Source organism: Passer montanus, unplaced genomic scaffold (genome assembly GCF_014805655.1).
Source record: "Passer montanus isolate IOZ18808 unplaced genomic scaffold, ASM1480565v1 scaffold418, whole genome shotgun sequence".
NCBI lineage: Eukaryota > Metazoa > Chordata > Aves > Passeriformes > Passeridae > Passer > Passer montanus.
In genome coordinates this window covers 21841-32028 of record NW_024369019.1, presented here as the reverse complement: position 1 = coordinate 32028, position 10188 = coordinate 21841, and the positions used below count along the sequence as shown (strand labels likewise).

The window sequence follows — 10188 nt, the reverse complement described above, 5'->3', positions numbered from 1 at the left end:
GTTTGGGGGCACCCTGTGGGTTTGGGGTGGTCCCATGGGTTTGGGGTGGCCCCGTGGGTTTGGGGGGACCCTGTGGGTTTGGGGTGGCCCCATGGGCTCAGGGGGTCCTGGCCATTGGGGGTCCCCATTTCGGGGGCCGGTGGGCGTGGCCTATAGAAAGGGGCGTGGTCTAAACAGATGGGCGTGTCTTACTACATTGGGGCGGGGCCGCCGGGCATGGGCGTGGCTTGTAGGGTGATGGGCGTGGTTTAGCTGGAATGGGCGTGCCTTAACCGCCGTTTGTGGGCGTGGCTCTCCGTGGGCGCGGCCGCGCGGGGCAGCTCCACCCCGAGGCGCGCGCGCGGAATTTGGGGGTGTCTGAGGGGGCCGGGGGGCTCTGGGGGGCCTGGGGATAGGAGGGCTGAGGGGGACAGGGGTGGTGAGGGGGCACTGGGGACCTGCGGGGACCCCTGAAGGGTTGGTGGGACAGGGGAGGACACAAGGTGGACGGGACCTGGCGGGGAGGGGACACGGGACACAGAGAAAGGGACTTGGGGAGGGACCCTGAGGGGATTTAGGGGTCTCCTAAGGGAATTGAGACAGTTGAGGGGATCTGAGGGGGGTCTCCTGAGGGGACCTGGGGGCCTGAGAGGGTCTGGGGACATCCTTTAGGGGATCTCTGAGGGGACTGGGGACCTGAGGGGACAGCAGAGATCACAGAGGGGTGTTGGGGACCCCCAGGAGGATTTGGGTGGCTTGGAGAGAGGGGGGACAGGGAGTGGCGGTCTTTAGGGGACCTGAGGTGACAGTGGGGACCTGAGGGGGTTTTGGGGTCACCAGGAGCCAGGACTGGATGAGGGTGGGGGGGCTGGGAGGTTGGGGGAACCCCAGGACAAGTTGAGGGGGGACAGTGACAATGGTGGGTGCCAGCTCTGGGGGGGTTGCAGAATTGGGGGTTCCTGCAGCACTGGGGGTGGTTCATTTTTGGGGGTGTCCTGGATTTGTGGGGGTGAAGGAGATGGAGCCAGGACTGGATGAGGGTGGGGGGGCTGGGAGGTTGGGGGAACCCCAGGACAAGTTGCGGGGGGACAGTGACAATGGTGGGTGCCAGCTCTGGGTGGGTTGCAGAATTGGGGGATCCTGCAGGACTGGGGGTGGTTCATTTTTGGGGGTGTCCTGGATTTGTGGGGGTGACTTTGAGGACTGAGAGTGTTCTGAAATTTTTGGGGGTGGTGTCACACTGTGTGGGGGGGTCAAGGAGCAGTTTGGAGCCCCTCTTGTGGTGGGGGCTGTCGGTTTTGGTGTCAGGGCTATGAATTTTTTGGGGCTGTAGATTGCTGGGGGGTCCCAGCTGCTGGGGTTCTCTGTGGGGTGGTGCTCACGCTGCACTTTGGGGGCCCCCCAGCCCCCCTGCAGCAGCAGCGAGGCCTCGGCGCGGGAGGAGGAAGAGGAGGAGGAAGATGAGGACGAGGAAGACGAGGACGGGACCGGCTCGGAGGCCTCGGAGGACGCGGGGCCCCCCCGGCAGCTGAACGGGGAGGGCCGGGGGGGGCCCCCCCTGCGCCCCCCGGGGCAGCCGCCCCCCGAGCGGCCCCCCCAGCCCAAGGCCTGCGCCCCGGGGGAGGGGGGCTGCCAGCACATGGCCCCCCTCAAAAAGGAGGGGGCCTTCGGGCAGCCCGACAGAGCAGGTACTGCGGGGGCAGGGGGCTTTGGGGGTGATGGGAGTAGGGGGTTTAAGTTTGGGGGTGCTGAGGGCAGTTTCGGGTTGATGGGGGCAGTTTGGGGTAGGGGTGTGTAAGTTTGGGGGTGCTGAGGGCAGTTCAGGGGTGGGCATCACTCTGGGCTGTGGGGTCAGTCGGTGCTGGGGTTACTTTTGGGGTCAGTCAGTGTTGGGGGCACTCTGGGGTCACTCTGGTCTGTGGGGTCAGTCGGTGCGGGGTCACTCTGGGGTCACTCTGGGCTGTGGGGTCAGTCGGTGCTCAGGGTCACTCTGCGGTCACTCTGGGGGTCAGTCGCTGCTCAGGGTCACTCTGCGGTCGCTCTGGGTGCGGTCACTCGGGGCTGTGGGGTCAGTCGGTGCTCAGGGTCACTCTGCGGTCACTCTGGGTGCGGTCACTCGGGCTGTCCCAGGGTGACCCGTCGGTGTCCCCGCAGTGTCCCCGGCGCTGGCGGGGGCCGAGCCCTCGGTGCCGCTGTCCCCGGGCAGGCCGGGCCCCCAGGCTGCCGAGGGGGCCCCGTTCAGCTGCACGTGAGTCAGGGGCCGGTGTCCCCTTGTGTCCCTGCGTGTCACCCGTGTCCCACCCAGTGTCCCCTTGTGTCCCCTTAGTTCAGCCATGTCCCACCCAGTGTCCCTTGTGTCCCTCAGTGTCACCCGTGTCCCGCCCAGTGTCCCCTTGTGGCCCTGCGTGTCACCCGTGTCCCACCCAGTGTCCCCTTGTGTCCCTGCGTGTCACCCGTGTCCCACCCAGTGTCCCCTTGTGTCCCCTTAGTTCAGCCATGTCCCACCCAGTGTCCCTTGTGTCCCTGCGTGTCACCCTTGTCCCATGGAGTGTTCCTCTGTGTCACCCATGTCCTACCCAGTGTCCCTCTGTGTCCCACTCAGTGTCCCACTGTCCCATCACTATTGTCTCCATGTCCCCCTGGATGTCCCTGTCACCATGTCCCCTATGTCACCCCTCTGTTGCTGTGACCCTGCCCTCCCAGTGCCCCAGTGATCATGTCTGTGTGTCCCCATGGTGACTGTGTCTGTGTGTCCCCACGGGTGTTCCTCTGTGTCACCCATGTCCTACCCAGTGTCCCTCTGTGTCCCACTCAGTGTCCCACTGTCCCATCACTATTGTCTCCATGTCCCCCTGGATGTCCCTGTCACCATGTCCCCTGTGTCACCCCTCTGTTGCTGTGACCCTGTCCCCACAGTGTCCCCTGTGCCAGTGACTGTGTTCTGTGTGACCCTGCCCTCCCAGTGCCCCAGTGACCGTGTCTGTGTGTCCCCACACTGTCCCATGTATGTGTGTCCCCATGATGTCCCATCATGGTGACCGTGTCTGTGTCCCCTGCTGTCCCCGTGACGCTGTCCCCTGTCCCAGTGACCGTGTCTGTGTGTCCCCACGGTGTCCCCATGACGCTGTGCTTGTGTCCCAGTGTCCACGTCCCCACAGTGGCCCTGTGACACTGTCCCCGTGACCATGTCTGTGTGTCCCCATGCTGTCCCCTGTCCCAGTGACCATGTCTGTGTGTCCCCCGCTGTCCCCGTGACGCTGTCCCCTGTCCCAGTGACCGTGTCTGTGTGTCCCATGTCTATGTGTCCCCTGCTGTCCCCGTGACGCTGTCCCCTGTCCCAGTGACCGTGTCTGTGTGTCCCCCGCTGTCCCATGTCTGTGTCCCCCGCTGTCCGTGACGCTGTCCCCTGTCCCCAGGCCCGGGCGCAAGGACAAGGCCGTGGACCCGGTGGAGTGGTCGGTGCGGGACGTGGTCGAGTACTTCACCGAGGCCGGCTTCCCCGAGCAGGCCGGGGCCTTCCAGGAGCAGGTGGGGCCACCCCTGTCCCCACCGTGTCCCCAGGCTGTCCCCAGGCTCCCTCTGTCACCGCGGCTGTCCCCAAGAACGGTCCCCTCCCTGCAGAGTTCCTCTGTGGCCACCCCTGTCCCCTCCTGCTGCCCTCCAGGTGTCCCCTCTGTCCCTGGGCCTGTCCCCAAGGTGTCCCCGCTGCCCCTGACAGTGTCCCCAAAGTGTCCCACCTATTTTCCCCATAGGTCCCCACCCCTCACCATTGCACCACCCCCCTCCCCCAGGGTCACCCTGGGTGTCCCCCCTGTCCCCGTGTCCCCCTTGTCCCTGGGGTGTCCCCACTGGTGTGTCCCCACTGTCCCCTTGTCCCTGGGTTTGTCCCCACTGGGGTGTCCCCCCTGTCCCCTTGTCCCTGGGTTTGTCCCCACTGGGGTGTCCCCCTTGTCCCTGGGGTGTCCCCCCCCTGGGGTGTCCCCCTGTCCCCGTGTCCCCCTGTCCCTGCGGTGTCCCCAGTGCCCCTGACCACACCTCCTCCCTCCACCCTCCCCGGGTCACCCCAGGGTCCATCCCCTGTCCCCCAGGTGTCCCCCTCGCCATGGCTGTCCCCCCAGTGTCCCTCCCAGGTGTGTCCCCATTGTCCCCGTGTCCCTCTGTCCCTGCAGGTGTCCCCAGATGCCATTTCCCCCACAGATAGCCCACCCCACCCTCCTCCATCGCCCGGGGCTGCTCCAGCTTCTGTCCCCTGGCTGTCCCTGTGGCTGTCCCCGTGTCCCTCACTGTCCCCAATGTCCCTCACTGTCCCCATGTCCCTCACTGTCCCCGTGTCCCCAATGTCCCCAGGAGATCGACGGCAAGTCGCTGCTGCTGATGCAGAGGGCTGATGTGCTCACGGGGCTCTGGCCCTGGCTGTCCCCTGTCCCCATGGCTGTCCCCGTGTCCCTCACTGTGCCCTGTCCCCATGGCTGTCCCCGTGACTGTCCCCAGTGTCCCTCACTGTGCCCTGTCCCCATGGCTGTCCCCAGTGTCCCTCACTGTCCCCTGTCCCCCTGGCTGTCCCTGTGGCTGTCCCTGTGTCCCTCACTGTCCCCTGTCCCCATGGCTGTCCCCATGGCTGTCCCTGTGTCCCTCACTGTCCCCTGTCCCCTGGCTGTCCCTGTGACTGTCCCCGTGTCCCTCACTGTCCCTCACTGTCCCCTGTCCCCAGGAGATCGACGGCAAGTCGCTGCTGCTGATGCAGAGGGCCGATGTGCTCACGGGGCTCTGTCCCTGGGTGTCCCCTGTCCCTGTGACTGTCCCTGTGGCTGTCCCCTGTCCCTGTGACTGTCCCCAATGTCCCTCACTGTCCCTCACTGTCCCCTGTCCCCAGGAGATCGACGGCAAGTCGCTGCTGCTGATGCAGAGGGCCGATGTGCTCACGGGGCTCTCCATCCGCCTGGGCCCCGCGCTCAAGATCTACGAGTACCACGTGAAGCTGCTGCAGCGCAGCCACTTCCAGGACGAGGAGCCCCCCCCGGAGCCCTTCCCGGCCTGAGAGACCCCCCCGGACCCGCGGGGGACCCCCAGACCCGCGGGGACACCCAGACCCGCGGGGACACCCCCAGACCCGCGGGGACACCCCGGGATGCGGGAGGGCTCCTCCCTCCCCCCGCTGCTGCACACAGAGACTTTGGGGGGTGGCTGTGGGGGTTCCACCCCTTTTTGGGGGGTCCCACCTCTCTTTGGGGGGTCCCACCTCTCTTTGGGGGGGTCCCACCTCTCTTTGAGGGGTCCCACCTCTCTTTGGGGGGGTCCCACCTCTCTTTGGGGGGGTCTCATCCCTATTCAGGGGGGTCTCGCCTCTCTTTAGGGTCCCACCTCTAATTTTGGGGGGGGTCCTGCTCTCATTTGAGGGGTCCCACCTCGCTTTGAGGGGGTCTCATCTCTGTTTTGGGGGGGTCCCGTCTTTCTTTGGGGGTCCCACCCCTATTTTGGGGCTCCCACCCCTCTTTAAGGGGTCTGTCTTTTGGGGGGGACACCCCTCTTTTGGGGGGGCTCACCCTTGATTTGGGGGGCGTCTCCTTGGGGACCCCTCTTTCAGGGGGGTCACTTCTCTTTGGAGGGGTCCTCCCCTCTCTTTTTGGGGGGGTCACCCCTCTTTTGGGGGGATCCCACACTCTGAGGGGGTCGCCCCTCTCTTTTGGGGGTCTCCTCTCTCTGGGGAGCCCTGGGAGTGGGGGCACCCCGCTCCTCGTGGGGTCACCCCAGTTTTGGGGGGCCCCCTGGGGGCGGGGTCACCCCTCCTTGAGGGAGCCCCCTTTTTAGGGGATCCCCCTTTTCTTGGGGGGGTTTTTACCGCGGGGGGAGGGGGTTGGGGGGCTCTGCCCGGAGATGTTTTAACCTTCCCCAGCCCGTGCCCCCCCCCAAATTGGGGTGCGGCCCCCCCACCCCTTGGCCACGAGGGGGGAGCCCCCGAACCCCCCGCAGTCTGTGCCCCCCCCTTCCCCGGGCCTGCCTCGTTTTGGGTTTTTTTAAATAAAAACGGAAAATGAAATAAAATCACCACAAGATCTCGGGGTTCGGGGCTTTTGGAGGGGTCCCCAGTCTCGGGGGGAGCTCCCGCCTTAGAGCCCCCCAAAAAGGGGTTGGGGGGGCCAAGGGGGGCATTTGGGGACCCCCCCAGGGAGGGGAGGGTGCTGCGCATGCGCTGACCCTCCCGTCCGGCAGGGGGCGCCAGGCACCGCAGGGAGCCGCTCCTTCCGCCGCGGTGCTTGGGGACCCCCCCGGGGGGGGAGGGTGCTGCGCATGCGCTGACCCTCCCGTCCGGCAGGGGGCGCCAGGCACCGCAGGGAGCCGCTCCTTCCGCCGCTGTGTATAGCGCCCTCCTCTGCGCATGCGCCATCCAGCAGCCGGACATGCCACGCCCCCTACGGCGGCCGGCAGGGCCCAAAAGCCGCGCTCCGTAAACAAGGCTCAAAAACGGCCTCAGCTCCCCCAAACAACCCCAAGAAACACCCCCCGAACGCAAACTGCTCCAGAACAGCCTCAGGACGCCCAAACTGCCCCAAACAGCCCCAGAACAGGCTCAGGCTTCGCCAAAGGAGCAGTAACTGCCCCAAACCAGCCCAAACTGCCCCAGGACAGCCTCAGACGCCGCTAAAGCCACAAATGCCCCAATGCTCCCAATGTGTTTCGAGCCGCTCTGACGCATCCTCGGCCCCCACCGGCCCTTCCGGCCCACAGGACCCCCAAACAGCTCCCAGCTGCCCCCACATGCTCGTAAGGGCCATAAACGTTTATGTAGGATCGCCCCACTCCGTGTCCCCCTACGGCGGCCGGACAGGCCCAAAGTCCCTCTGCTGCGCGCGTGCGCAATGGCCGTTCCCTGGCGAAGATGGCGGCGTCCGTGTTCCCTCTCTCCGTAAGCGGGCAGCGCGGCCTCAAAGCCGCCGGCGCTGTCCCCAGCCCCTCACCCGCGTTTCCACAGCGGCCAAAGGAACCCAAAGCCCTCCGTGTCCTCCCTTCGGCTCTGCCCCATCCACAGCAGGGCTGAGGCGCCCAAAGGCCTCCTGTCACCGCGCGCATGCGCAGTAACGGCTCTCGTGGCGAAGATGGCGGCGCCCATGGTTCGAATCCACGACACCGCGCTGTGCGCATGCGTATTACGCGTCCCGGGGAAAGATGGCGGCACCCACCGCTCCAGTCCACAACTCTTGCTTGGGCGCATGCGCATTACGATCTCCGGCGGGAAGATGGCGGCGCCCTCCGCTCCCTCCCTCCGTACGGCGGCCGGCGGGGGCTCCAAGCCCCGCCCCTCGCGGCCCCGCGCATGCGCGACGCGGGGGGGGAAGATGGCGGCGTCCTCGCTGGAGCAGAAGCTGTCGCGGCTGGAGGCGAAGCTGAAGCAGGAGAACCGCGAGGCGCGGCGGAGAATCGACCTCAACCTCGACATCGGCCCCGCCCGCGCCCGCCCCAGTGAGCGGGGGCAGTTTTGGGGTATTTGGGGCAGTTCAGGGACATTTTGGGGCAGTTTTGGGGTATTTGGGGCAGTTCAGGGACATTTTGGGGCAGTTTTGGGCCGTTTCAGGGCAGTCCTGGCCGGTTTCGGGGCTGGGGCAATTTGGGGGGTTGGGAGGGGATTTTGGGGTGTTTTTGGGGGATTTTGGGGTGGTTTTTTGGGGGATTTTGGGGTTTTTGGGGGGCTCTGAGGGGACTGGCAGTGGGATTTTTGGGGGTTTCCCCCCAGTTGCCACCTCGAGGATCCCCCTGCAGGTAGGACCCCCCGGGATCATTCCCAGCAATTTTGGGGATTTTTGGGGGATTTTCCAGCCTGGGGGGAGCAGCCCCCCCCCTATTCCCATTTTCCCCTCCCCCCTCTCAAATTTAAGCTCATTTTTGTCCCCCAGATTGAAATGAATCCCCCCAAATTTCGATTTCCCCCCCAAATTTCGATTTCCCCCCAAATTTCGATTCCCCCCAATTCATTCCTGTCCCCCCATTTCATGTGATTTCCCCAATTTAAATTCATTTCTTTGCCCCCAAATTGATTTTTCCCTCTGAGTTTCCCTCTCGTCCCTCCCAGTTTCATCTCTGTCCCTTCACCAATTTCATTTTTATTTAAATTTGATTGAAATTTCTGTTCCCCCCAATTTAAACTCATTTTTGTCCCCCCATTTCATTCCTGTCCCTCCAACTTCAGCTCGGTTTCATTTCCTCCCAATTTAAATTCATTTCTGCTCCCCTGATTAAAGCTCATCCCCCAATTAATTAATTCCCTAATTTAAATTTTGTTCCCTTCAATTTAAATTCTTTTTTTTCCAGTTGAAGAAAATTCACATTTCTGCCCCCAATTTGAATTAATTTCTGCCCCCTTTTAAATTAATCCCCCCCAAATTTCGATTCCCCCCAAATTTCATTCCCCCCCAGTTCATTCCTGTCCCCCCATTTCATGTGATTTCCCCAATTTAAATTCATTTCTTTGCCCCCAAATTGATTTTTCCCTCTGAGTTTCCCTCTCGTCCCTCCCAGTTTCATCTCTGTCCCTTCACCAATTTCATTTTTATTTAAATTTGATTGAAATTTCTGTTCCCCCCAATTTAAACTCATTTTTGTCCCCCCATTTCATTCCTGTCCCTCCAACTTCAGCTCGGTTTCATTTCCTCCCAATTTAAATTCATTTCTGCTCCCCTGATTAAAGCTCATCCCCCAATTAATTAATTCCCTAATTTAAATTTTGTTCCCTTCAATTTAAATTCTTTTTTTTCCAGTTGAAGAAAATTCACATTTCTGCCCCCAATTTGAATTAATTTCTGCCCCCTTTTAAATTAATTTCCTCACAATTTAAATTAATTCCTGTGTAAGTTTTAATTTAAATTAATTTTTCTCAATTTAAAATAATTTTTTTTCTTCAACTTAAATTAATTTCTGCTTCCAATTTTAATTTTATTTCCCCAAATTTAAATTCATTTTTTGCCCCAAATTTAAATTATTTTCCCCAATTTCAATTCATTTTTGCCCCAAATTTAAATTATTTTCCCCAATTTAAATTAATTTTTGGCCCAAATTTAAATTATTTCCTCCAATTTCAATCCATTTTTGCCACCCAAATTAAATTATTTCCCCCAATTTAAATTCATTTCTGCCCCCAATTTATTTCCCCCAATTTAAATTAATTTCTGACCCCCAATTTCAATTAATTCACGCGATTTAAATTTATTTTCACCCCCAATTTAAGTTCATTTTCCCCAATTTCAATTAATTTCTGCTTCCCAATTGAAATTAATTCCTGCAATTTAAATTAATTTTCCCTCCCAATTTAAATTTTTCCCCTAAATTTACATAATTCCTGCCCCCGTTTCCTTAACTCCCCCACCCCCAATCCTCCCCTTTTTAATTTTTCTCTTTTTCTTTCTGTTTTGTTCTTTTTTTTATTTTATTTTTTTGTTCTTTCCCCCCCATTTTTTATTTTCCCCCCGCCCCTCCCCCATCTCCAGTCATCGTCCTTCCAATTTTAACTTTATTTCCCCAAATTTAAATTCATTTTTTGCCCCAAATTTAAATTATTTCCCCAAATTTAAATTCATTTTTGCCCCAAATTTAAATTATTTTCCCCAATTTCAATCCATTTTTGCCACCCAAATTAAATTATTTCCCCCAATTTAAATTCATTTCTGCCCCCAATTTATTTCCCCCAATTTAAATTCATTTCTGACCCCCAATTTAAATTAATTCACCCGATTTCAATTGATTTCCACCCCAATTTAAGTTCATTTTCCCCAATTTCAATTAATTTCTGCTTCCCATTGAAATTAATTCCTGCAATTTAAATTAATTCACCCGATTTCAATTGATTTCCACCCCAATTTAAGTTCATTTTCCCCAATTTCAATTAATTTCTGCTTCCCAATTGAAATTAATTCCTGCAATTTAAATTAATTTTCCCTCCCAATTTAAGTTTTTTCCCCTAATTTACATAATTCCTGCCCCCGTTTCCTTAACTCCCCCACCCCCAATCCTCCCCTTTTTAATTTTTCTCTTTTTCTTTCTGTTTTGTTCTTTTTTTTATTTTATTTTTTTGTTCTTTCCCCCCCATTTTTTATTTTCCCCCCGCCCCTCCCCCATCTCCAGTCATCGTCATCACCCTTAGCCCCGCCCCCGCTCCGTCCCAGCGAGCAGGTACCTCCCCTCCCCCCCCCTGGGGACCCCTCCCCACTTAACCCCTCCCCC

At 58.9% G+C, this 10188-nt stretch overlaps 2 protein-coding genes across 5 annotated transcripts in view; both read left to right on the top strand.

Moving 5' to 3' along the window:
- Positions 1 to 1312: 1312 nt before the first annotated feature.
- Positions 1313 to 6023, top strand: LOC120507220 (atherin-like; the record flags this gene model as incomplete). Its single annotated transcript, XM_039719568.1, has 5 exons — positions 1313 to 1667; positions 2134 to 2227; positions 3396 to 3507; positions 4853 to 5063; positions 5102 to 6023. Coding segments are annotated over 4 exons (726 nt in total), but the record flags the coding sequence as incomplete, so codon positions are not given.
- Positions 6024 to 7211: 1188 nt separating this feature from the next.
- The window catches only part of MAP2K7 (mitogen-activated protein kinase kinase 7), a 20629-nt gene continuing 17652 nt past the window's right edge, over positions 7212 to 10188 (top strand). Inside the window, exons 1-2 of one of the 4 annotated variants that reach the window (XM_039719572.1) lie at positions 7212 to 7437; positions 10090 to 10137. In XM_039719572.1, coding sequence (XP_039575506.1) covers positions 7215 to 7437; positions 10090 to 10137 — 271 coding nt within the window. In that variant the 5' untranslated portion in view covers positions 7212 to 7214. The remainder of the gene's footprint in view (positions 7438 to 10089; positions 10138 to 10188) is intronic. The other 3 variants (XM_039719569.1, XM_039719573.1, XM_039719571.1) reach the window with 3 other exon arrangements.